The following is a 27,593-nucleotide window of genomic DNA, read 5'->3' on the forward strand; positions in this document are numbered from 1 at the left end:
GACTCTTCTCATTGAGGTCAGCAGGCACAGAAAAAGCATAAGACAAAGCATGGCTACATTTAGTCACCCCTTTGCAGCCACCTCCAGGGACATTCTAAGACCCTCAGTCACATACCTCTGTAGTGCTCCATCCGAGTGTGATGAGTGATACCTTGCGATCGAAAGCTTAGGCTCAGGATATAACGAGGGTCAGAGCTGTCTCGTACCAGGAAGGACCCATCTGGCTTCCCTTTCAGCTTCATCTCTGCATCTTCCCAGTTCATCGGTCCCCAGTACCATCCACACTGCCAAAAGAGGACCAGAACATCACTGGACTTCTGATAAGATACAAAACAATTGCCTATCATATTGCTTCCCCTTTCATAGCATCAGTGCTCCCAGAAAGAATTAAGAAAGTTCAACACTGCTTTTGCCCATAGTGACAGAAAAGGCAGCAACATTTCCTCTGCAGGGTGATTTTTTCCATCTCAAAAGGTGCAATCTGTCATATTTGTTAATTACACTATGAAACCAATCTGAAGCTGACAAGGGTTTTCAGTGACAAGTTCCTTCTACAACCTGTTACAAAGAAGCCAGCTTAGAAAGGACAAACATTCACCAAAAATAAGATAGTGACATCTCACAACTACCCAACTCTTCTCTCTGTTCTGGCAGTTAAAACCATTTCACCCCCCACCCAGGAAAGACAGAATCACAATAGGTCACTGTCCTTAATCAGGGATATCACTGTGCTACCAGACTAAGTGAGATACCACACTGCTGCAGCCTACATCTAGAGCCCTGAACAGGGGATTGAGAGTTGGGGTATTTATTGTTGGAAGAAAGAAAGGGTAGAATGAAGTTTGTATTTCCTACCCCCACTCTCCCCAACTCCAGGTCTGTAAAGGGAGAATTAAGGAAGCCCCATTCAAAAAAAGGGGTGGGGGGGAGCTTTTCCCAGACTTAAAGCACAGCAGAGATCCTTTGCTCAACAGGGGTTTTTAAGAACCATAGACCTGGCAATGTGAACCTCTTACTTTTTCCAGTTCTCGCAAGCTGGCTGCAAAGCTACTTGAGTCTGGTCGGTAGAGGGGGCACTGAAGATGCTGGGAGGGCTGGCTGGGCACCATCTCCGCCGGTCGGAGTGGGACAATCCGTGGAAATCCATCTGCAGGGGAACAAATAAACAAGTGCCATGCAACTGTTACCAATAGGGGCCATCTCCAAAGAACAGTGTGCCACCCTTTCCCAAGCAGGCCCTCAACTCTCGAGGACAATACAGGGGTAGCAGAGCTGCAGCAGGGAATAGAAAGCTGTGCTAAGTGATGGCGTCCTTGAGAAGGACACAGCAAGAGTCACTGTCCAGATTTCCTAAGAAGACTAACCCAGTGTCTACTAGCTATTTCCTTACATCAGCTGGGAGGAAGTCAATGGAAAACCTTATACTTTTCTACCTTTTTTTTATTTTATTTTTTTTTTTAAACAAAGCAGCTAAAAAGTGAGGTCAAAGCAGCTGAGGGTCAAGATCTGACAGCTTAAAAAAATTAAACCCAGAGGACAGGAAACTAAAGATTAAATGTTATTGCCCTGTAAGTGCACAACCCCAGAAGTGACTTATGACAGTGTGTAGAAACAGGCTCCCTAGTCTCAATAGCTCTCCTGCATTAAGCCCTATTCCCATAACAGTGCTGAAGTTGCTGACACTAGTAGACAAGACTCTAGTCATGACACAAGTCAGAGAGGGAGGGCACCACTTAGACCATGTCATCAAACCTTCAGCCACCACAGGGCAGGGCTGCATTTGATGTATAATCTAGTTCTGCTGAAGCTAAGGGAGGGAGTGGATAAGATCTAATATCTGTCAAACCTGAATGCTTATTCTGTAACACTGTTCTAAGGAGCAAAGTCTGACACACAACATGTAAAAAGAGGTCGTTTAAAAAGGACAAGGAACAAAGCTATGCCTTTGTGTACAGCACAATAGGTAAAAGACCAGCTTGGTTATGCATAACTTGAACAGGTCAGAGGAAGCAACACCCAAGACTTGCCACGGGTCTTTGAGACAACCTAACCTTAAGTTTACAATATAAGAAATTAGTCTAGATCTCTGAAAAAATGGAGCCTTGCTGCTAAAGCTAAGCTGACCTGGGGCATGGGGTGGAGGAGGCGGAGGCAGAGGGAAAGACTGCAGGGAAGACCCCATCGGACCCACTAGGACAGATGTAGGCAGCGTCCCACTGATATCATCTAGAAGAGAACAGAAGCAAGAAAGATTGAGAACACAGGAAAGCAAGCAAGCTGCTACACTGCCAAGTGCCTGCCAGCAGAGCAACAGCATGTCCAGCCTGCAGAAGAATGGCGCAGCAGCAGACAAATCACAATCTTTCACTGGCTGCCCTAAGAGCAGGTATTGGACAAATGCTCTGAACTTCCAAGTCTTCACTGTACCTGGACTCACACTTCTCACTCACTCACACTTGCATTCTGCTCCTGCAAATGAAGAAGTTAATCTCTAAATCAAATCATTTCAGAAGACGGTATGCAAGACGAGACAAATATGGACACAGGCTTCCTGAAGCCCAGAGCCAGCCCAGCATGCAGCCACATGCAGGGTCTACACATCTGAGTTGTGGCCTCTGAAGCCAGCAACAGCAGGGGAATAATGTTCAGTTAGCACACTACACCTGGGAGAAAGAATCCATCTCACCAACCCTCTGCTCCAGCTGATTTAGAGCAGCACTGGAAACCATTTTCCACATAGGAAGCTGGGGTCACCCCACTGTAAAGGATGTCAAGAAGCCTGCCTCCTGCCCCCCAAAAAAGAAAGAAAGAAAAAAAAAGAAAAAAAAGAAAAAAAAAAAAAAATCAAGCCAACCCCTACCACTTGCACTACAGACATGTGACCGCGAAGGGTGCTCTTTAGGGAGGCACTTGTAGTACCTAGCAGGCTGAGGCTTCTTCGTGGCGGAGGTGGAGGAGTCGGAGGGTGAGGAGAGGTCAGTCCTCGCTGAGAGATGTCCACATCCACTAGTGACACAGTTTCACCTGAAGGATTTGTGGAGCAAGACCGTTAGAGTTCAAGCTTTCTCCAAGAGCAAGAGAGTAAGAAAAAGGTCAGGCAGCAAGAAGCTGAGTTGGTAACCTTCAGAACAGCTTGGAGGCCAACTTCCACACAGGTCAGAGGCCTCCACTGCAATCTCATTACAGTGCCTGCAAATTAAGTTTCCACCATGCACATTGATCAGCTCTGACATGACAGCCCAAAGGCCAAGCTCTCAATAACAGTTAAGAGTGAGCAAATAGGAAATATTGATGGGCTACTGAACCCAACTCAGATTCAGCATCAAGAGGATGGTCTAAGGAAAGGGACTGGAGGGGCTTTCAAAATGCTCTTTGCTGCATTATATTGGCACTTACCAAAGCACTATAAGCATGTGCATTTCAGAGATTCCTGCAAGTCTTCCTTACAAGGAGAGACTCCAAGAGTTAAAGCCACATCTGACAAAAGTCACATTTGTAATTTAAAACCCACTAGTGCCTTTTGATATAAAAAATATTCTCCAAATGCTCCTCAAGTGGAGGAAGGTTGGTAGCATGTTATTGGCTGCTTTGGTACCACTCTCCCCACTCAGGGTCAGGAACTATAGAAGGAATTGTTGATGCCGACAATTGTTCAGTTCAGATGCTAATTACAAAAGCCTCCCCTAAAGTTTTGCTTAGCTTTTGTTCTCAGGAAGTGGCTGACCAGACAGATCTGCACATAGGTAGGCAGCGCCTGATGCTGTGATGCTGAAAAGACTACAGTCCCATTAGCTTCAATGCAAACCTGGCTGCTAGTAGCCTGCAGGCTCAACAAAGTTGAGGTTAAATGCTTTGTTACTACAGCAAAGCAACCCTTAAAGTCAGTCTAGTGTAAAAACCAGAGGCTAATTACAGGGAGCTGGGCCAACTTTTTGGTTCACCAGCCTCCACATGCCCAGGTCCCAAAAGACCTGGAGCTACACTTATTACTGAAAAAAAATTGTGACCAGTCCCCTTTTACATTTAACAAAATGTTTCAAAGTCACAAGAACATATCAAAGCTCAGTTACTAAGGTCTAAACTGCAAACTGATTACTGAGGCTAGGCTGCCAATTTGGTTCCGATTAGATTTTTTTCTCCTTTCTAGAGAAATTCTTTAAAAACAAAAGTTTTCATCACTTCTAAAAAGAATTAAGGAGTTAAATTGTTGCCAAAATTGAAACATTTTGCCTAAGTCAAACCAACATGCAACTTGGAGGTGGTAAAATATCAAGACTGAAACTAGAGTTATCTAGTTCTGGACCACAACTTCAAAAGACAACTGAAGCTCACTTCCTTAGATTTCAATTCTTGTGGGGCCTAACCGAAAACAATCATCCTCCAGATACCACACTACTGACAACCAGAAGTCTGACAGCTTTTGTTTACCAGAAACTATAGACTGCCAGTGCAACCCCCCCAGGAATTTTAAAGACAGAACAAGCAGTACCCCACTTACTAAAGATACAAAAGGGGAACCTTTCCCCCCATCTTTGCACACTCCACACACAAAAAACACTTTAACTTCTACACCTTACTTAAACAAGCTGATTTAGGCTGAGACTTCTCCAAACACCAAACAGAATTAGAAACTCTCTCATTTGCACGGACAAGCAAAATACAACTGCAGTGAAGGGACCAAGCACATCCTGCCAGCTTTGTGCTTCTCACTGATATACACAAGATTGATCAAAGGCTGGAGCAACCATGGTTGAATGAACCAGCTTTGGGGAGTGGGGCACGTCAGTCCTCCTACACATGGCTTGCCAACCTGGCCTACCTCAGCCTTACTGAGTTGAATTACTTTGCTTACTCTGCCCAGGACCTCCTTCCAAGGCCTTCAGGAAAACCAGGTGTGATATCATGCAAGTTGGTGCAATCAGTTTTTAATGATGACCTCCAACCATCACGTTATGGGAAAGTCCCATTTAAAAAATAGTTTCTGATTTGCATACTCGATACTGGTGTTAGTGACCCACAAAAGCAAATATAAAAATCCAGACATGAGACTACTTTGAAGTGTAATCTCAACACCTCCTTATTTGGCTGATTTAATTTAGATTTTCTGTGAACTGGTGACAAAACCCTACAAAAATAGCAAGCGGGGGGAGGAACATGACAGGACACACACACCCTTTATAAAACCCACCACTCCAGAGTCAACACATTTAAATAGTTTCCATTTTCCCAAGAGAAACAAGAGAAGAAAGAAGTTACTTGAAACCAATTTAAGAAATAACTTAAACCAACACGGCTACACCCTACACCCCAGAAATAACTCTGGCATTTACGCAAGATCTCTAATCACTCACTCACTCTTACAGCAAATATTCTGATTCTTTAACAACAGCTGAAGAGGGTGACAGAAGTTTTGGCTTTGGCCATGCTTGATTTAAAAAAAAATGAATGCAGACTACACACATCCATGGCAAGCAAGGCAAGATAAAAAATGCAGCAAGTCTCTACTGCTGCCACAGGCTGAAAATGCCTACTCAGGAAAGTCCAAGATCATAAGGGAGCAGAGAATAGAAAGCACTACAGTTTGAGTGCTCCCCCAGTCCTTCAGTTTCTGGCAGTAGCTCCCATGATTCTCACAGAACTAAAGGATGGCTGGGGAGGGAACAGAATTATTCATTTACAGTCTCAGGCAAAGTCAAAAGAATGACCTTCAATGCAGACAAGTCTCTGCAAAGTGCCTTCACTGCTCACCACAAAGAGCAGCTTGAACCCCAGTAAGGGGCTAGAATGTGGAAATGCTGCCCTTCCAAATGTTACTGGGATCTCTCTCCGCTGTGGTATCTGTGCTCCAGACAAAGCCATACATACTAGCAAGGGCAGACTTTCAAGCCATCCTAGCGGGCATTTCCATCTGTCCATTACGGCATTACTTAAGTCAGGACTGTTCAACTGTGACAGGTTAGTGTGCAGCCCCTAGGCTCCCAGCCAGTCACTACTACCTCCAATGCTATGGCCCCCAGGGTCTCTCAGGCAGGGAAGCATAGCTGAAGACCCAGTGAGCTTGCTGCTCATGCACCAGCAGCATGGTGGGGGTGGGAAATCACCCATGCAGGGTTGGCATCAGGACAGGGCTTGTGTGGTCACAGTGGTAGGTGGGTCTGATCCTAAGGAGCCCATGGAGCCCCCACAGCATCCAGCCCACACAGTGTGCAGCACAGCGCCCATGACCTGTACAAGATGCAGTGCCAGGTGGCTCTTATGTTGGACAGTCCTGACCTAAGTGTATCCTGATACCTGTACCAAGAACAGTCAGGACATACAAGAAGCCCTTTGTATTTATGCTGAATCTGATCTCACTACTGTATGTACCCCCCTGACACACACTTCAAGCTGCAATGCCCCAGGTGTAGTCTAAATGGTACAAACCAACCAACTTGCTGTATTCCACTATACAGTGCAACACAGCATCCAGCTGCCTGTAACAGTGCCAGTGACAGTAATATGTCAGAGGGAGAGAGAATGTCTTTCATACAGGACAGTCCCACACAGGAATCCTACCTTTCCCCTTCTAAAGAGTAGCAGCCTTCAGCAGAAAGCAACTCCATGCCCACCCAAGCAATGAGACAGTCAGGTACCACAGCACACCCCCCTCCTGAGAAGCCCTGATGCTGGCATTAGCTGTGCAGAGCAACCAAGTACAGTCACTTCCACTGCAAGCTTTTATGGACAGAAACCACTGCAATTAGTCACTGGAACAACAGGGTCCCCGCTCATGACAGAGGCTCTTTAGTACATCCACTGTCCTTACATACTACAAACTAGAGCAGAACACACCCTCTGCTATTAAACCCACAGCAACCCACAACAGAAAGGAAGAGCAGTAGGTATTTCCTGGGAGGCAGAGAGGGGTTCTGAGAAAAACTGAAGATTGGAGTCCAGCTTCATGACACATTTCTACTGATGTAGCTACACCATGTAAAACCCCAGTGGAAAACAGAGTTAGCCCTCATGTGTTTTAAACACCTCCCCATTCCAAACAAGAGAGAACTGACAGTGTATATGCACGGGGGCACTGCATAAAAGTGCTGCACTAGTATAAGCATCCCTATAACAGGTAGGACATAAGCCTCCAAAAAGTCCCAACTCCAGTTCCTGTCTCCCTGTCCAATAGGGGAGTTGAGATCCTGAAGGAGGACAAGGAGCTGTTTTCTTAGTTGGGCTCTTATTCTAGGGTTAAAGGTAATTAAACCTGAGGGGGGAGGGGGAAAGAACCCTGCCCAGTGTTAAGGCAGCAATCAAAATATCTTCCTTCACCTTATCTGTGATTCAGCCTACATAGGCTCTTTGCAATGCTACAAAATGCAGCGTTTCCAGCTCATCTTTCAATCCTTACCTGTGAAGAGGGGACTAAAAGCGGCCGGAGAAAAGGCACTTTGAGTTCTCATCAATCTGGGTTTCCTATTGAAAAAAAAGAGATAAATTGAATAAAGAGGCAGTGAGTCTATTCCCCCACATTCCCCATGAGTTTAAAAAAAAAAATTGCTCAGTTTGACCTTGTGAGAAGTCTGCAGGTCCCTAGCTACTGCATTTGCAACTAAGTTTAAGACCAAGAGGAAGCACTCAAATACTAAACCATTTCTAGAGCAGTATTTTGGCTTCAGTACAGCAACTGACACAGAGGGCAGGGCCCCAGTCTTCAAACCCCATAAGGCTCTAAGCTGATAATTAGCAAGTTCATTTCAGAAAGACAAAACAAAAAAAGAAGGTTGGAGCCCAGACTCCAACTTGAGCCAAGAAACCTGGCTCAGAACTGACAGTACCACAGTGTGCTATGTCACTAGGCTGGCCACAACAGCTAAACAAGAAAGCATAGCTCGCAGTTGCACACAGCTCCAGTTTACAGGTGTATTGCAGGCAGGTTAAATCCACACTCACACCCACTTTCTCAAAGCTAGCAATATGCAACCTCTTGAGGAAGGCTTAGAAGTTGTGTGCACTGCAGAGGAGCTACCTCTTATCCCATTCAGCTAAGACTGTGCTTCTCAACCTTTTTAGACTCAAGGCACCCCTCCAAAAACCTTTCAAAATTCAGAAGCAGCCCATTTACAAAGACTGATATAAATGCATTATGAATGTTATAATATCAACATTACAATTATATTACTAAATGATATGTTATTAATTGATCAGATAATTATGTTATATTCACCCCACTGCCACAGCCAGGGAGAAGTGCTGTGTGCCTTCTAATAAGGAAAGTGCCAAATAAGGAAGTGGCTGTGGCAGGATCACATGCATGGTCTTGCTACACACAGCCCTTCCCAGTCCAACTCTGCACAGTGTCTCCCAGAAACAAGGGCCACAGGGCAGGGGGAACTGTCCTATATGCCTCTTTTCAGGAGGCACACTAGAGCCAAACTGAGAAGCAGCTGCAGGAAAAAGCCACACCTGCCCACATTATATTCTGCAGACAGGCTCATTGCTTCTGCCATAGCTCTTCCTGGCTCAGTTCTGGTGTGCCTGCTGGAAACAAAGGCATGCAGGGCGATTTTACCCCACAACAGCGCCAATATTGCAGCCCCTCCAATTGAGGGCTACTGAGCTAAACCACACCACCAGTGAGGTTACCCACACCTGCAGGCCAAGCTCCCAAACACTTGGACATGATCCACTATTTAGAGATGCTATCTGCAGAGCACCCAGCCACTCAGGCGTCTCAGCACTGCTAATGCTGACATCAGCATTTCAAGTCCCCAAGCCAGTTGGCTGGCCCAACCTCACAGGAAGGCACTTGCTGTCCCAGGATACTACATGAAGAAGCCACTCTGTTTAGGGTTTGGTTTGCAGAAGCTGAGTTTCATGCTAGAAGCCCATTAGATACAAGCTTCCTGTTTTGGACAAAGCAGCACATGGCTGCCAGAAGCTCATCTGAAAGTGTTTCCAGATTGGCCAAGCTTAAATGCAAGATCTGACCCCACATGTTCCACAGGCCTCTCGGCAGGGGTCATTTTACAGGGGCAGTTCAGCAGTACATACAGCAAGTCAGCACCACAGCCTTGTCTTCTAACAAGGATCACTCCCACTGCTAACCCTCCCAAGCTCTTTCCCTCCACCCCCCACCATGAAGACAGAAGTCAAATGTACCACTTTGCCATTCTCCACCCAGGCATGCAAGCAGATTACTTAATGCCAAGTATCACAACCTGATAGTACTCTCAAAAATGTTACTCCATGCAGCCTTGCAACACTGCTGTGAAGATTTACCAAGCCTGACAAACTCTACTCCTGCACCCTTGCCATGAGAAAAAAAAAAAAGCCAGATTTTACCTTCCCATCAAAAGACTACCATACAACCTGAACAAGCACATTTTATAGGGCTGACTTAGTTCCCCAGGGGCCTTCTTCTCAGCCTTCCTTCCAGACTTGCAAAGAGCAACCATTACAGAATTTAAGTCCACAGCAGTGTTTGAACTTTAAGCTACCTTGCCCCATAACTAGCCTCCCAAAAAGCCAGACAGTACCTCAGATAAGAGAGAGGAGTCCTAGTTCCAAGCCAATTTTGTGAAGGGTTTTGCTGATCATGTGCAACTTCTCTGTTGCAGGAACATGGGCAAATCTGCACTTCTGTTTCCTACCACCTGGTATTAAAATTCACAGGAGTGCAGAATGTGTGGGTGTACCCTACCTCTTCTATAGGAGAATTTCTATTCTCATCTACACCTGAACAGCCTCATCAATCCTGCTGGCATTACACAGGTGCAAAGGAAGTGGTTAGTGCTGTATTTCTGCAAATAAGGACTGTATTGAGAAAAACCCTGCCACATAAATACTGATCGTTTTTATCACATCACACAAAACAGGTTGTTCTACTCTGAAACCTGAGACCAAGCCCTTAAGGGGCTTTTTATTTTTATTCCTAAAGGAAGAACATAGCATTATAACCCCCTACCCACACATTTGTGGCTTGCTAACAACTTTATAGGGTTACCCTGATTTTTTTGCTCCCACACAGAACTGCAGGGATCAGGCTTTTTTGCACAGCTGGGCCATTATTAAAACAAGTTATATTTTCAGACCTGCAATCTACAGCAACAAAGGGGGGGAAATTCACACACAACTCATGTATTCTCACTTCTATCAAGTGGGGTCACAGCCAGAAATAATTCACATGGAATAGATTTGCTGTGTTTCAGACCCAAATGGTCGCTTCCAAGAAGTCTTTCAATCTTGGCACAACAAATACTGCTAAATCAAATTGGGAAGTAGGAATGGTGATAAGGTGCAGGTGACACCTCAGCACTGCTGCATTCATTTGACTTAACACTACAGACAATGCCCTAGGGCAGCAGTCAGCAACCTTTTAAGGCTGAGCCACTCTGGCCCACAGTTTGGGTCAGCAGGCTGGCAAGCGAGCACTAGGACACAGCTGCCACTTCTCCCTGCTGCCGGCACATGGAAAGTGTCCACTGCCAGCACTTTTCCCTGCGCCAGCTCAGGGAAGACAACTGCTGCTGGAGCTCCCCACTGGCCAACATCACCAGAGCCCCAAATCCACAGACCAGATCCAGCCTGCAGGCCATAGGTTGCCAACTCCTCTTCTGTATGTGGACACTATGCTGGATGTGTCAGCTGCTAAAGGCACACATAGCACAAGCATGTAGCAAAAATAACAACAATCAGCCATTTCAAGACAAAGCTAAGATAAGGATATGTTTAAAGTGGTAAAGAACTAAACAGTTCAACCACAGCTAAGGCACAAGCCCCAAAGAGCTACTTGTCCTGGAGCATGTTACCTGGCTCCACTTCAATGCCTCTTTTCCAGTTGCCATTCTGGCAATTCCCTCAAGATGGACCAAAATTGCAAGCAGCTTACTGGCTTTGAGGAAAGCCCTGGCCAGGCATCCTAACTGCAGCCACATGGTACCTTCTGTTTATGATTGCAGGTCTCATACTTTAGGGAGCATCTAAAGAGAAGAACTTCAGCACCAAGTGGCAGATATCTGTGGGTGAGCCCTAAGACTTGCCCGTGACTCTTCACAGGCTGCCATCTGCTGAAGTGGACAAGCACTTGCCTGCATAGATACATGTGCAGAATCATGGGCCTCAACCAGGCCCTCTAACCTGAGAGGCAGAGGGACACAGCTGCTTTGGAAAATAACTCCCATGATAAAGGATTTCAAACCTCAAATGCCGAGGGGCCCAGAGGCGGGAAATGCTGCCGTGGGTATATCTCCCTTTAGTCTGCCTCTATACTGGCTCATCAAAACCAGCTATTGATCTTAGAGAATGGGGTCAGCCTCCTTCCTCACTTCTACTATGCTTGCTAAGCCAAGCTGTGGTGTGCTGCCTCGAGGATCCTCAAATGCTAAGGGAACTCTGTCCGGCAACTTCAAATACAGGAGATTCTGCTTAGCTGTAGTGTTTAAAGCAGAGACTCTGTAATGAGCAAACACCCTCTGCAGCAGGGTGATGAAGTGCCACTTCATGTCAATCAGAGTAGGAATGATTTAGGAAGGGACTCTGAGTCAGATATCCCAACATGAATATGCTCAGCAATATGCTTGGGAGTAGATGCCATCGATTAGACCACAAGTCAGCTTTGAGATCACTGAAGCAACCATCCCCTCTGGCAGAAGCAGCTTCACCCAATCCCAGAGCCAGTTTTCTTGAAAGAACTAATTTCCCCCCTACCAAAGCTGTGAGTAACCATAGGACTGGTTTGAAGTAACAGTGCCAGTATTATTTTTAACCTGCTTGTCTACCCCCGCATTTTAGCAGCAGTTAGGAAAGCGAGTTGCAGTTTTAGCTTGCATTGGCCAGTTGAGGAAAACTCTCGGGGAATGTATGGTGCATCTCAATCGACTGTGTGCATTGGAACCATGACTAAAATCATGACCACCTTTTCTGCAGGGCAGAAGAGCCAAGATCCAGCCAACTGTATAGCCCACCTCTGACCAGGTAACAAGAGTGCCAGGCTTCCTGGAAAGGGTGGCCAAGAACAGCAGTATGAGGGGTAGGGGGGGGTGAACTGATATTCCAAAAGAGTGCCCAGCACATTCTACCTCACATTCATCCAGCTTGGGAAGAAAGAGGGAAGATACCAAGGTATCGCTGGGAAAGCAGGCAAGATTCACAGAGGAGGAAGGGTTGGCACAGCAAAGGGGTGCCAACAGATAAGACGACTGCTTTTGAGGAGTTGTCTTGCTCCTCAAAGCACTAGAACAGATTGCTCAGGCAGAGCTGCAGCCCACCAGTCTCAGATGCCCTTCTTTATTAACTGAACACTAATGCCAAGCTATAGGAGCCAGTGGCAGATGCTCTACCACCATATTACCTTCTGCATACAGCAAGATACAGGTGTCATGCAGCCCCCAATCACATACACCACAAGGAGAGAGACCCTTAAAAGTGTCTGTAGAAGCCACAGTTTGAGAAGCCATCTGGACCTCGAAGGAGAGAGGCCCAAAGAAGCCACAGGCAACAGAGATGAGTCCCTAGGCCACTACAGTAGCTACATTCAGTATCCTGAGCCAGCCTTTATTAAAATGGTGCCTAATTAGTGCAAGAGAACACCATGTAAAAGCTGGGACTTGCAGGAGCAGTGACCATTAAATTCCTCTATGAAAGGTAAAATCCGCATGGCATCACATTCCTTTCTGCTCTGAATCTGTTAAGACATAACTCCCAATTTCATACCACCTTATTTCAGTGCTCTGAAATCCTAGAGGCTCCCAAGTCTTCTCAACATCAAAAGTAAGGAGCACGGAAACCAGAAGTACATTAGCAAAATATTATGTCATTACAGGCCACTTGAATCTCTTTGCCATCTGAGGCATGTTTAATCATCTGTCAAATGCAGCTCATAACCCACTGTAGAAAACAGCTTCCATGTACCACATGCACAACCCCCAAGCCTCATCACAGGAGTGCATTAACTGTGCTTATGGCTCAAACACGCTGACCTGCATTAAGTGATAACAAGCTGACACTGTGATTTAGCTCAGGAGTTTAGGCAGCTCTATGATCTCTAAGTTTAACTCATAAAAACCCTTCTAAAGAAGGGGACAATCATTACAACCTCTGCCTACATCAGGCTGAGCTAGAGTTCAGGCCTACTGGCAGCATAGTTACAACAAACTGGGACTTCAAGCTAAGGGTTACTATTTCCAAAGTAATGATCAAGGAACCTTCTTGCTCACTTACTGCAGTCCCTAAACCATACTTTAAGTGACTCCATCCGTCTTCCCTACATTAAGCTAATCAAGCCTGTAGTAGGGCAAGGATCAGACTGCTACTCCTGGAGTCCATTCAATTATTAATACTGCTTCTGGCCTGACCAGAAACAGTCACTTGAGCCCTCACCAAGATGCTCCCTGCCTCCCCCACCAAAGTGTTACCACCACTGCTCTCCCAGATTCAGCAACACTGCCGCAGACTGCCAGCTTCAGAAATAGTGCCGCAGACCCCAAAAGGAAATGAATGCTCCGGAAGACAGCCATACCCCTACTGTTCCACAGATAAGGAACCTAACAGCTCCCTGCTCCTAGATGTGCATCCAGGATTGAAACTTTCCAGGTGCTGCTCCCAAAGCCACATGAAGGAAGCGTACCCCTGTTCCCACTACATTTCAGATACCCGAACTGCACTGCCAGAGCATGGCTTGAATGGTGAGACTCAGCACAGGGACAGAGCCCACAGCACCTGCTACACTAACCCATGCCCTCTGCGGTGTGGCCAGCACCCCTTGGTGCCAAACTGCCTGCCCAGGAAGTGGTCAGCACCAGCCACCTCCTTCTGCCTAGGAAGAAAAGTGTATCCTGGTAGCCTCCCATCACAAGCCTTCACTGCAATGCCTTGTCCCAAGACTTGCCAGCCACACACTCACCTTGTACCTTGACAGCAGACCAAGCTACGGCACATGCCCTCGGTGCCCTCCTCCTGCCTCCCCAGTGGGGGAACAACCCCAGGGGAACGCACTTACCCTGTGCCAGGGGAACAAGCCAGTGCCTGCTCCAGATCTGCCTCACACCTGGTCACCTGCAGCACCTAACGCAAGCCCTGGCTTCGTATGTGCCTGGCCCCCACAACGCTCTTTACTCCCGGTGGCTCTGCACCAAGGGCTGTAAGGCATCCCAGCCCCTTCCAGCCTGCCAGGGGGCTCCCACGCTCTGTGCCCCCGCAACACCCCGGAGCCTGCACCGCTCCAACCAGCCCAGGGACTTCCTGCCCTCTCCCAGGGCCCTGGGGACACCCAGTTACCTGCCCGCATCCTGCTCCCGGCCCCTGGCGCTGGACACATCAGTGAGGCTCCCGGCTGAGGTGGGTAGCTCCCCCGAGCGCCTCCTGTCGGCAGCTGCGGCAGCAGCTGCAGCAGGGTCGCTGCAGCTCTTGGTGCGGAAGAGGCGGCTGAGGCGGACTTTTAGAGACCCCCGGCGGGGCCCGCCTCCCGCCCCCATGCCCGGCGCCAGGCGGGTCGCGGGCCTCCCCCCTGGGGCAGGCGTCAGGGGCTGCGGCTCGGCAGGTGCCCGGGCAGGGCTGGCCAGGTCGTCCTCGGAGCAGCTGCCGGCCTCGTCGGGCTCCAACGCCTCCAGCACCAACAGCGCGTCGCTGGTCTCCTCGGCCGCGGGGGCGGGCAGCAGGCAGGGGCAGGGGCAGGGGCCGGGGCACGGGCTCTTCTTGCCGCCCGGCTGCAGCTCCAGCGCCGCCAGCTGCAGCTCCAGCCCGGCCCAGCGCGGCGGCCCCTCCCCCGCGCCCGGCCCGTGCCCCGCGCCCGGCTCCAGCGCGCAGCGGTGCCGCGGGCACAGCAGCTCTGCTCCGCCGGGGTCCCCGCGCCCCGCTGCCGCCGCCCCGGCCTCGTCGCTCGGCCGCCCCCCGCCGCGAAACACCAGCAGCTGCGGGCCCCGCAGCGCCCCGCCGGCCCCCGCTGCCGCGCCCTCCTCCGCCGGGCCCTTGGCGCTGCCGCTGCCACCGCCACCGGCCTCGGGCCGGGCGCCGTAGCCAAGCAGGCGGCTGAGCACGCGGTAGGAGGCCGCGGCGGCCGCCGCCTCCGCGCCCTCGCGACGCTCGGCGCGCTGCATCCCTCCCGCCGGACCCGCCGCCCAGGCCCGGCCCGGCCCGGCCCGCCGCCACTTCCGCCTCTGCGGCCACGCCCCCCCCGCTTCCGCCGCCGCCGCGGAAGCCACGCCCCCGCACACCACGCCAGCTTCTCGCGCTGTGCAGCCCCGCCCACTCACCCTGGCTCACGCGGAGCTGTGGGCTCTGCCCACACGGCCTCAGGCTCCGCCCCGGCTCCCGCCGAGGTAGGCTAGGCCCACGGAGGAGCTCTGAGCTCGCGGTGCGGTGTGGTCCCGCGGTCTGGTTTGGCCGCGCACACAGTCTGGTCCCCACGTGTGGGCACATGCACTTATTGTATAGGCATACCTCGTTTTATTGCGCTTCGCAGATACTGCGTTTTTTACAAATTGAAGGTTTGTGCCAACCCTGCATCGAGCAAATCTATCGGTGCCATTTTTCCAACAGCATTTGCTCACTTCGTGTCTCATGGGAGGAGGGCAAAATATCAACATTAACAGGAGTTTGGAAGAAGTTGATTCCAACCCTCATGGATGACTTTGAGGGGTTCAAGACTTCAGTGGAGGAAGTAACTGCAGATGTGGAAATAGCAAGAGAACTAGAATTAGAAGTGGAGCCTGAAGATATGACTGAATTGCTGCAATCTCATGATAAAACTTTAATGGATGAGGAGTTGCTTCTTATGGATGAGCAAAGAAAGTGGTTTCTTGAGATGGAATCTACTCCTGGTGAAGACGCTGTGAACACTGTTGAAATGACAATGACAACAAAGGATTTAGAATATTACATAAACTTAGTTGATGAAGCAGCGGCAGGGTTTGAGTTGACTCCAATTCTGAAAGAAGTTCTACTGTGGATAAAATGCTATCAAACAGCATCGCATGCTACAGAGAAATCTTCCATGAAAGGAGTCAGTCGATGCGGCAAACTTCATTGTTGTCTTATTTTAAGAAATTGCCACAGCCACCCCAACCTTCGGCAACCACCACCCTGATCAGTCAGCAGCCATCAACACTGAGGCAAGACCCTCCACCAGCAAAAAGATTACGATTCACTGAAGGCTCAAATGATGGTTAGCATTTTTTAGCAATAAAGTATTTTTTAATTAAGGTATGTACATTGTTTTTTAGACATAATGCTATTGCACACTTAATAGACTACAGTATAGTGTAAACATAACTTTTATATGCACTGGGAAACCAAAAAATTCGTGTGACTTGCTTTATTGCGATATTGGCTTTATTGCGGTGTTATGGAACCGAACCCGCAATATCGCCGAGGTATGCCTGTATATCACTATATAGCTAGATCTATAGAGATATATACATATATTTATCTAGATAGATCAATACACATAAATATACATATGTATAATGTGTGTATATATATCATATACATTACATATGTAATATATACATGTTTATACATTAAATACAATATAAATGCATATTCATATGCATGTGTGTGTGTGTGCGCGTGTGTGTGTGTGCATATATATATATATATATATATATGGGATGTATATCATATACCACACACGCCACATGGAAACTCATGTCCAAACTGCAACAGGGTCTGTCAATCCTGGATTGGCCTCATCAGTCATCTTCGGACACACAAGTAAGACGTCTAATCATGCTCAACTGGGAGGGACTGCCAAAAAAGAAGGTATACGGTATGTATGTATACACACACACACACACATATATACAAACATTTATTACATATATATGTTACATATAAAGAGAGATTTAAATCTTTATGTATCATATAAACTACATATCCATAATATATACAGGTGACCCTCGTCATTCGCAGGGGATACGTTCTCATATCCCCTGCAAATGGCGAAATCCGTGAATAAGACACTGTGTTTATGAACCCCATCTGCGTTCATGAACACAGTGCCCCCAGTGGCTGGGGGGCATGGCAGCAGGAGCCCAGCAGCAAGCACAGAGCTCCTGAGGAGCTCCTGGAAGTGTATAAAGTGTATTTAAAATATGAGTTTGGCATTCGCAAATATTTGAAACCACAAATGCCGAGCCCACGAATAAGAAGGGTTTCCTGTACCATATATTCTATGTGTGTATATCTGTGTGTGTGAGCCTGTATACACATATGCACACATATAGAATATATAGGTAAAGTTGTGGGACCTCATTTTTAGGAGTCTAGTTCAGGCACACATCCTCACATAATGCATACATGCATGCATGTTCACATGAGCATGCAGGCACACATTCACACAGTTAAGACATTAAAATATGAGTAGAGATGCTGGACACCATATTTAATCCTGATTTCCAAAGGGCAGCTGCCCAGCACTCTGAGAATCAAGCCCCTTGACAGTGTCTCTGATTGGGTACCCAGAGCCCCTGGGTGTTTTTTTAAAGTCTTAGACTTGATATGAGAATCTAGGCCATTGGTAGGGATCCTGTTGTTGCATTTACAGTCTCTCTGCTTTCAATTCAAGCAATAACAGCAGGTTACCCTGATGTGACCCTTACCAGTCTCTGTTGGTTGATTCTTAACTTTTCTTCCCCATCATTCACCTTTCCTGCCCTTCTATAATCTCAGGTGCCTGATTTTGCATGCTGTAGGGCACAAGCAATTAGGCATATTCACAAAGGACACTACTAGCACATAATCATTTTGCAGAATTGAGGTTCAAGTACCCTCCACTGCTCCCCCTGCTCACAGCATCCCATCGCAGCTTTATCCTGATTCCCAACTCTTGCACTAAACCAGCACCCCACAGTACCACATCCAGACTTTGCAGCTAGAAATGGACAAATTAAGGGAAAACAATCCCACAATGATCAGTCACATTACAAAGGAACGTGTTCTACACCAGGAAAATGACCTCATGCTCGTTCCCAAATATTCCCTGTTTACTTTAAATGGTGACTTTAAGATAAAGGCAGCCCATCCAGGGAGCACTGCAGGGGTGGTTTTGGAAGTCCCATTAGTGCCTGTGAGGCATGTGATTGCCTGGAGCCCTTGCCAGGGTGAGCTCAAGGACTGAACTATTATTGAGCCCTGGAGAGGCAGTACAAGGCTACAGAGCAGATGGGGGTCAGAGGCCCAGTGCCTAAGAGGGGCCCAGCAAGATAGGGGTTAGGGGCCCAGTGCCAGAAGGGCATGGCCATCATGGACCAGGGGCCTAGCAGACAGAGGCCAGGGACCCTTAGTGAAGGTGATAGACTGAAGCTAGTTCCTCAAAGGCAGATCCAGCGTAGTGGGCCTAGGCAAACTGGCTTAGCGAGATTGAAAGGGGTGAAGGCTAGGGCAGCCGAGGCCCTGACACAGCAAACATCATTATTGTAACACCTGCAGGGCTTGGGGTGTGGTGTAGGGGAGGAAAGGAGCCATGTAATTTCCCCCTAAGGCTACAGGTTCCCTAAGTGTGCCTAGTCAAGCTGGGAGTGATTTATTAGGATGGAGGACTGGAATGAGACCCTGGGGGTGGGGGGAACTTGTAGGATTGAGGCTTACTCTGAGGCCTGCTGGTAGCCTCCCTTAAACACTTCTAATAATAAGATCAAGGCATGGTGAGTGAGTGAAGTAGAGAGTGAGGCCTTAGAGTCTGAGCCAGAGTTTGAGTTGCAGCTTCATTGAGAGGTGCCATGGCCACCCCAGTGGTTGCAACGTGTCACAGTCCCCCTGATGTAGGGAGTGGTATAGCTCAGTGGCAGAAGATCAAGCAGTCTGTAGCCGAAATCTGGGTGCTGCCTGGATTGGTTTAGGAATGGCATTCAGACAGGGAGTTAGGCCATGTGGCCCTCAAGGTCCCCACCAGCTCCATGATTCTATGATCTGCCCCTAAACTGAATTAACTACTGAGCCAAAAACATGTTAATTCCTTCCCTGCAGCAATTCTTCTTTCAAGCATTTACAAATAAACCAGAAGTTCATACTCTTCACTCCTTGCTGCATTGAAAGGTAAAGACCACCAGGTGCTGTAGGTGGGCACTGTGCTTTGACTTGAGAGACCTAGCCTGTTGGTAACCTGGGTGAACCCCATTTACTTCTCCCTGCCTCTCTTTCCCCCTTCTTCCCTATGTTAAGGGTAAACATTTGGGGGCAAAGACTGTCTCACACTATCTCTTACAATGTGCTTAAATAGCACCTCACACCACAAGGGTTGCATAGACAAGGCCAGAGGTGCTTAACCCCTGCCCAGATTCAGCCCACAGAGCTTTGTCATCTGGGCAATGACAAGTCACCAAGAGCCTGCTCTAGAGCTTTCTCGGCTTCTCAGAGAATCTTAGAGACGGGCTGAAAAGGACCTTCAGAGGTCATCTAGTCCAACCCCTGCCTGAGGCAGGATCATCCCTATCCAAACCATCCTATACAAATCCATAATCTAACCTCTGAGTAAAACTAAAGTCAGCCCTGTCACAACAAGAGATATAACACTCTAACCTGCCACAGGTAAAGCAAGGGGACCACAACAGTCCAATGTCCCTACTTCTGTAAAAGGTTGTTAATATACACTCAAGAGATCCCAGATAGAGCCCATGCTGCCCACTACAGAGGAAGGCAAAAGCCCCCACAGTCTGTACCAGTCTGTCCATGGGGTAAAATTCCTTTCTGACTACAAATATGGTGATCAGTCTGACCCTGAGTGGTGGGTAAAGACCCTCTAACATAGGCATCAACTCCATGGGTGCTCTGGGGATCAAGCACCCACCAAAAAAAAATTAACAGGTGCTCAACACCCATGGAGCTGCTTGTAGATGGTTTCTTTGTTTTTTTAAATCACTTTATTGGAGGAAGCAGCACATGACTTCAACCTGGCTCTGCAGTACCTGTAAAGATCAGGTGCTTCAGAGGGGGGTTTTGGCACTTTTAGCTAAAGCTGATTCAACCAGCTATTAGATAAAAGTGCCAAAAAAGCCTCGCTAAAACATCCAATCTTTACAGATGCTGTAGAGCCAGCCAGAAGCAATGCGCTGCCTCTTCTGGACATGTGGAGAGCTTGCACCGAGTTAAAAGTAAAGTACCAGGTTTTGTTTGGGGGGTTTTCGGGGGGGGGGCATTGTTTGTTTGTTTTTTACACCTGCAAGCACCTATCGACAAAATAAAAGTCCGTGCCTATGCCCACTGACCAGAAACCTTCACCTTTAAGTCCAAGCAGACGCACTGGCACACCCCAGTCAAAATCCCCAGACTTGGCTGCAACTAACATGCAATGCCTCTGAGGAAGGCCTTCCCAAGTTTTCTCAGGGGCATTTCCAAGTTCCCTGCTCTTCTCTTTCATGTCACCTTTCTTCATGTCACAGAGGGGGTTTTTTCCATCCCATTTAGTGTCTTCAGCTCTCCCATGTCTCTGACACCTTCACTTACTTCCTCCCTTAACCTCTTCATGTTGTTTGGCCCAAGCCCTGCAGAAGAAGCAACAAGAGAGGACCTCTTTAGTTTCTTGATCCCTGGGCTCATCATGTCAGCTGTGGGGCACCTGAGGCTCCCCCACAGCGATTAACTGGTTGGAGCAATGTTAACAAGGGGAATTTCCAACATTCCTCAAAGGAAACTCCTGGCATTGTCCACTCCATGATACCAGTTATCTCCCTCTGAGCATGGCACAGAATCATAAAGAAGTGCTGGAAGGCACCTCCGGAGGTCATCTAAGCCAGCCCCCTGCCTGAGGCAGGATCATCCCTATTCAAACCCACCGTCTAACCCAGGGGCGCTCAACCACAGCAGCCAGCCCACGGGACTCCCCGCAGGTGTGGAAATTTGGTGGCGGGGGAGCAGTGGCAAATAATACTACTAAATTCCCAAGTCCTGCGAAGTTGGGCCATGTTCCCTTCCCTCACAGGACCTGATCAGAGCTGGGCTGTTCCCCAAACCGCTCATGCCCTGCATGCCTGATTGGGCCCACCAGCCAGACTGGGCCCAGAGATGGACTGAACACTGTCCATCCAGCCCAAGGGGGAAAAAGTTTGAGCACCACTGCTTTAGGTCATTTGGTGTCAAACTCACCCTGTGCCCCAAGGTAGATCTGGACCGTGGGGCTCCTCATGGGATGGCTCTGGACTTGACGGCAGTGGGGTAAGCAGCAAAGGTGGCAGGGCCAGCAGCAGTGGAGATAGTGCAAGTGGTAGTGAGCAGCAATGGGGCCAGAGATGAAAGCCACAAACCAAGCAGTCACAGGGCTGCATCAGCTCAGCCTTCGCATGCCCCACTTCTGCCAACGGGCATGCCCAACAGCCCCAGATCCCACAGTCTTAGCCCCACCCCAAAATTTCCTGGCCTGACAGGAACCCAGGGGCTGGAGGGAACAGCCCTGTAGGCCAGATCTGGCCTGCAAGCTATATATTTGATGCCCCTGCTTTAGTTGGGTGAGGCTTGTACTGAAAGTCACAAAGTTAAATCTTGCTCTGAACCCACACAGCACCAGTCATCTCCCCAGCATGCTGGGACCGCTGCTGTGGGAGACAGATTGCATACAACATTCAATGAGAAGAAAAAGACAGGTCCCAGCAGGGACTGGTCGTGGTGAAAGACACACCAAGGAGGTTACCACTGCTGCAACACAGGCAGTTAACGCAGCAATATTGAACTTTACATAAAAGGGGCTTAATGGAAAAAAAACAGTCCAGCCCAGCCCTGCTAACAGGGTAATGGAACGGCTAAGGCAATTCAATTTGCCATCATTAAATGTGATTTGAGCTAAGTGAACAGAATGCAAGAGATGCCTTTGGAGAGAGTTAAGCTGGGAGCAGCAGGGCTGGGGGCTGGGCACGTGGCCTCTCACGTTCCTGAATCCTTGGAGCTGGACCCACTAGCTTCAGGGAGCCCTGCTCACTTGGGGTCTGCACTACAGGAGCCACTGGCTCAGCCCATTGTACGTCAAGAGGAGGATTATGGATGACACAAGGTTACAAGCATAGGGGATAAGAAACAGCAACAGTGAAGGCAAATGGAAATGGTTTCCAAAGTCTCCATTGGACTAGGGGACTCTGGGTTCCCCCTGCCCCAGATTACAAACGGGAATCAGCAGAGACTCCATGGCTAGGTACAACAGTATTTTGACCTCCACTTGACAGAGGAGGATGCTGCAGCACAGAGGTGGAAAGACATGCCCAAGGTCACAGTGGATCAGTGGCAGGCAACCCAGCCTGCTTGACTCACATGCCTACTACTATCCAATAGACTGTGCTCTCAACTCACACCACCTTCTGTCCTCTTAGCATAACGAAGCCATCATGCCATATACACACACATTTGTCCAGCATTGCCAGGCATGTCAGTTGGCCAGCTGGGCCCCTCGCCCCTAGGAAGACAGCAAGCATCACTGCTGTTTCTACAGCAAGAGAATAGTGCAGCTGTTCTGATTTGCAACCTTGACCTTGGTCCAGGAATTCCTGCTGTGGAGCACAATGCAAATGGGCCTCCTATAAGCAGGCAGGGAGACGCAGGGTCCTCCTCATGCTAAGGCAGTACTTAGTCATCCCTCCAGCTGCAGGCTTGTTGGCCACACAGTGTAGCAGTCCCTGCTGCTCAGTGAAGGTCACCTGCATTCCCCATTTGCTTGTAATGTGTGAAGATACACACTGGAGATGTGAGCCAGGGTAGGAAACCTCCCAGTGCCTCCATGTCCTTCCCTGGAAAGCTGGGATCACACTACTGCCTCTCTGGGAACCCAAGCAGTCCCACCATAAAAGACATTGAGAGACCACAGTGACAGGGGCCTCTCTGCAGCTGGGCTGGAGGCAGCAGGATGGACTCACGGTCAAGACACTGAGCCAGGACTGGGGAAGGAGCTGGCTGCAGTCCTGGGCTCCAGTGGCTCAGCCTTGCTATGTGACCTTGAGCAGGCTGGACAGGGCTGAATCACTCAGTAGAGCTCCAGGCATCAGGCAATGGCTCTTGGCAAACCTGGCCCCAGGGGAGGAGAAGGCTTGAAAAATCTGTCCCTTAAGCACCCTGTGCCTCAGCTTCCCCATTGGGGCAACTCCGTCCCACCCACGCTCCATGAGCCTGCTCTATTTAAATGGTGCAACAATCCAGGCAGGTGCTGTCTCTCCCCATGTACCTGCATAACCTCCAGCACAATGGGGCCATGACTTCAGCGCTGCTGCAGTGGGAATGCCACCAGCCCCTGGGACACTGTTGTACTGGGGAGTGGATGGGCTGCCCTTTGGAAGATTTCCAGGGCCAAGGTCTCACCCCAGCTCCTCCAGAGCAGACAGATCTCATGGTGGGGCCACATCCCCAGCCACATGGACACATATGGGAGGATTACGTCCCGCCCTAGCTGCACATGGCTTGGTTTGGAGGCTGTCCATGCTGCTCCTACCCCTGGAAGGTCCCAACTCACCCAGGCTAAGGGAAATGCCCATAGCCAGGACCTGTTGGCAGCAGGCTTACTGCAAGGGGCAGGGAGATGGGAATGTCTGTAGCACTGCAGCGCCCTCTGGTGACACAAAGTTCCCACAGGGTGGGGGGAGCCAGAAGTCACTTGCTAGGGAGGGGCCAGGGGTCTCATGCATCCCCCTATCTATCGCCATCGCTAACAGAAAGGGATAGAGCATGTTGGAGGGGCAGAACCAGAGGCTACTTGGGCAGGGGCAGGGTGGAACCAGCTGCTGTGGGCATCCTGGTGCATTTGCTCTTCAGGAGCGGCTCATAGAGGCCCCAAGTTAGGCCAGGAGGTAATAAGTCCCTAGAAGCTCCACCTGCCTCCAGCCCAAAGACTCCTTGCATTCCTACCTGCCCCAGAGCAAGACCAGCTGGCTGTGTGGAGCACTTGCCTCTCTCAAGGAATCTCTCCAGGGAACATTTCCGCACCCCTAACTCTTCTGACTAAGCCAGAGAAGACCTTTGCCCTGCTCCCCCAAAGTCACAGAGAGGGGGTGCTGGGCACAGGCCACCCCAGGTCTCAGCCTGACTCCTTCACGGTGTTGGACACTGTGGGGCTGATGTGATACAAGAGGGAGAGCGCTCCAGAGCCAGCTGTGGGCCCCTGGGCCCTCATGCTCCACTAGGGAAAGGCCTTGCCACTCCCTCAGGCCCCATGGCAGCTGGGTTGGATGTGGTCCGTCCCCCCCGTCCCTCCCAACCTGGTGCCTGGGTTGTGCCAAGCCCTTCTCACACCTGTCCCTGAACAAAGGAGTAAAACTTGTTGCCCAGGTAGGGGCCTGTGGGGTGCTGGGGGTTCATCAGCACCCCCAACAGCTTTGAAGGGGCCTGCAGGGTGTAAGGTTGCAAGGAAGACTGATGTCAGTTGCTGATAGCCCTGCAGAGTGCTGCTGAACACTTCCCAAGCAGGCTGGGCCACATACCCCTCTGTCCGTGGGATCTAGCAGCCACAGCACAACCACATGCATCCAGGAGCTGAACTATGTTCTTGGCTCTGCCACTGATTTGCTGCAGAACTCAGGATAAGTCACTTCTCCATGCCTCAGTTTCCCCATGGTCCATACCACAATGGTGCTGCCTGGGCAGCTAATGATGATGAAGGGCTGGCTAGAGAAATCCACATTGGAGACCACCAGCCTGGGCACAGCACAATCACCTTGTGAGGAGAAAGCCAGCTTTTGCCTTCACCTGACTCAAAAGGCAGGCCCTGTTTTATCCCTGTCCTCGGCTATGCAGGCAGACCCAGCACATAACTTGCCCAGAAATGTCAGCATGGGTGTCCTGGCTGCCTAGCCCATAACTTCATGTCCTTTGACCTAGCAGCCCCCTGCAAGGCTCCAGTCCTCCAGATGCTAACCTCTTCTCCCAGTGTCCTTCTTATGCCAAGGATCAGCTTGGCCCCATATCCCCAAGGTGTACTTGGCCCCACATCCCCAAGACAGAAGGACTGTCCAAACACATCGTAATTGTGTACCTGCCCAAGTCCCTGATCTCAGGCCATGGGCATAGATGACAATGTGCTGCATCCCTGATTTTAGAGCAACCAGCACATGGGTGATACCACCTTGGTCTGGTCATGAGCCTTGACCATGTGGGTCCCACCAGATCCCAGGCCCATGGATGAGTGGGTTACACTGTCCTCCCTACTCCTGTCTCCTCTTTCCAGTGTCTTCCCAGTGCTCTGTGAGCCTCCAGCATGGCTCAGCCCTCACGTCTTAGTCACTGGCAGCTGTGACTGTGAACAAGCACTCGCCAGGGAGGCTTGTCTGCCAGCAGGGAGGTGACCTGTCTTCATGCTCCCTGCTGCACTGCCCCTTTCTACTCACTCCATCTCTCCTTCCCCATTCTCATCCTCTGCCTCTTTCCCCCACTCTCCAATCCACTCCCAGAGGAGAACAAGGCTCCCTTCCATCCCATCCTCCCTCCCTGTCTCTGTCCTCCTAGGTCACCTCTCTCTTCCCCTTTCCCTTCTCCTCTTCCATCTCTCTTTCTTTCTCTCTTAATTTTTCACCATCCCTTCATTACTCTCTGACTTTTCATGCCTCTCCCTGGGTCCTGTTGGCCAGGCACTGCCCCTTGGCCCTGCACTCTCTCCTTTCTGTCCCCCTACCTATCACTGTCATGCTCCAGACACACACACACTGACACTGGAGTCGCAGTGGATGCAGCTCAGGAGCGAAGTAGGCAGAGTAAACATCCACCCCCCCCACACCCCATCCCTGCCGCCCCCATCCCAGCTGGGGCGGGTGGAGCAGAAACAGTTAATTGCATTGAGCAGTGTAATGTGAACAGCAGTAGGTGACCTTCTAAATGCCCATCATGGTCTTCGCCAGGCTGATGAATGGGAAAGCAAAATGAGGGGGGTGTGGAGGGGGAGAAAAATTTCAGCCTCTGTTGCCATGGAGTCCCATCCAGGATTTGCTTGCATCACTGCCAGCCCCGTATCTCCAAATGGAACTAGCGCGCGAGAGACACCCAGAGCCAGACTGAGACCGCGGTCCTCCCTGCCAGCCTCTTCACTCCTTCCATCTCTCTGCCTCCAGCCTGCTGGGGCTCTCTCCATTGGTGCGGCTGTGTGTTTGTGTGTGTAAGGGAGGGAGTGGGGTGAGGGGAGGGGGGAAGGTCTGCAGTGACTGAAAAGCCCTGGCATTAGACCCAGGCATGGCAGAGTGATTGGGGAGGGGTGGAGAGAGGGCAGTGCCAGCAGATGGACATATTTTGGAGCTAGTGACGTCTGCTTCGCTCCCAGCCAGGGAGGAAAAAACAGGAGCAAGTGGAAGAGAGAGAGAGAGAGAGAGAGAAAGAGAGAGAGTCCTGCCCAGTGCAGGAAATGCAGGGGACACTTTCTCAGGCATAGATGTGCTCTGGGGCTGCTTCCTTTCACAATGGACCAGCGCTCTTCATCTTCTCTTCTACCTCCACTCCTTGAGGATCCCAGGCTTCCCCGATGCACCTGAACTTCTCCTGGGCTCCATCCCCTGGAGAAGTGCCCAGATTCCTCCTGCTGCTGCTGCTGAGATGAACTCCTGTTGACTGCAGGGCTTTGGGACATCAGCTCTCGTGATCCCCTTCTCCAGCCATGGGGTGCTGTCTGTGGCCTCTGCTCTGGTGTGCCCACATGGTGCTGGCATGGGGCACAGGGATCTTCCAGCACCAGAAGCTGCCTCCTGTCAAGACCAGGACGTCAAAGGCAAAGGAATGGGTTGCTCCGTCCTCAGCTTCCACATGGGTGCCCAACCCAGAGTCGGACAAGGCAGACCTCGAGGGCTTTAATGCAGCCCTGGCTTTCCTACACTCTGGGGACACGTTGAGGCTTTTCCATGCTAACTGCAGCCAAAGATTTGAAGTGTGGGACATGGGCAGAGCTACCAGCCCCCCTGAGGCCCTGCGGGCCTCCCTGCGTGGCGCTACCGATACCTTGGCCCATGCCACCAACTTTCTCAACATGATCTTCCAGACGAACGACATCCGGGAGTCTAGTGTCAAGGAAGATGTGGAGTGGTACCAAGCCCTGGTCCGCAGCGTCATTGAGGGGGATGCTCAAATCCACCGGGCAGTGCTGACTTTTGATGCCCACCCAATGTCCTCCAAGCCTCAACTGATGCTGCAGGCCACCAAGAAGAAGGATGAGATCCTGCTGCAGGACCTGTCGGGCTCCACGGAGGGTCTGAGGAACCTGAGCAGGGAGAATGAGTGGTTCAATGCCCTCAAGTCCCAGCAGGCCCTCTTCCTGCACAAGCGGGTCCTCAACAATGACCTCCAGAGCCTTGACACCCCCAAGTGGAACCGCGGTGACAGCTACATGATGGACACTAGCCATGTCAGGTGGTCTCCTCCCTTCTTGGAGTGTGAGGACGGCAAGTTCCTGCCCACCTGGATGGTCACCCTCTCCTCCTCCTTCTATGGGCTAAAGCCGGACCTGAGCCCTGAGTTCAAGTGAGTGGCACCAGGGAGGGGAGGAAGGTGGGAGGGGGCATGGTGGAGTCTGAGGATAGGGGCAGGGAGTGTTTGGGGAGGGGGGAGACACAGAGCTGGGGAGACTCCTCCCCCCACTCACAAATGCACACGTCCCCCCCCCCAACACACACATTCCCTCTTCCACTCCAGTATGCAGGGCTCTCTCCCCATATTTTCTAGACTGCAGGATGAGGAGG

At 50.0% G+C, this 27,593-nt stretch overlaps 2 protein-coding genes across 5 annotated transcripts in view; one reads left to right on the forward strand and one right to left on the reverse strand.

Annotated features, from left to right (window-relative positions):
• Positions 1-15,150, reverse strand: part of SOCS7 (suppressor of cytokine signaling 7) — a 35,880-nt gene extending 20,730 nt beyond the window's left edge. Inside the window, exons 1-6 of one of the 4 annotated variants that reach the window (XM_090044589.1) lie at positions 14,257-15,148; positions 7,391-7,455; positions 2,920-3,024; positions 2,125-2,226; positions 1,017-1,147; positions 116-284 (exon numbers count right to left, since the gene is read on the reverse strand). In XM_090044589.1, the coding sequence (XP_089900715.1) occupies positions 116-284; positions 1,017-1,147; positions 2,125-2,226; positions 2,920-3,024; positions 7,391-7,455; positions 14,257-15,074 (1,390 nt within the window). In that variant the 5' untranslated portion in view covers positions 15,075-15,148. Of the gene's footprint in view, positions 1-115; positions 285-1,016; positions 1,148-2,124; positions 2,227-2,919; positions 3,025-7,390; positions 7,456-14,256 lie in introns of all 4 variants that reach the window. The other 3 variants (XM_090044592.1, XM_090044590.1, XM_090044591.1) reach the window with 3 other exon arrangements.
• Positions 15,151-15,225: 75 nt separating this feature from the next.
• Positions 15,226-27,593, forward strand: part of GPR179 (G protein-coupled receptor 179) — a 56,967-nt gene continuing 44,599 nt past the window's right edge. The window contains exons 1-4 of the mRNA XM_090044593.1: positions 15,226-16,179; positions 16,642-16,744; positions 18,943-19,011; positions 26,370-27,375. Of these exons, the coding sequence (XP_089900719.1) occupies positions 26,519-27,375 (857 nt within the window). The 5' untranslated portion in view covers positions 15,226-16,179; positions 16,642-16,744; positions 18,943-19,011; positions 26,370-26,518. The remainder of the gene's footprint in view (positions 16,180-16,641; positions 16,745-18,942; positions 19,012-26,369; positions 27,376-27,593) is intronic.

Source organism: Crocodylus siamensis, chromosome 4 (assembly GCF_052110815.1).
Source record: "Crocodylus siamensis isolate JL-2025a chromosome 4, ASM5211081v1, whole genome shotgun sequence".
NCBI classification, from domain to species: domain Eukaryota; kingdom Metazoa; phylum Chordata; order Crocodylia; family Crocodylidae; genus Crocodylus; species Crocodylus siamensis.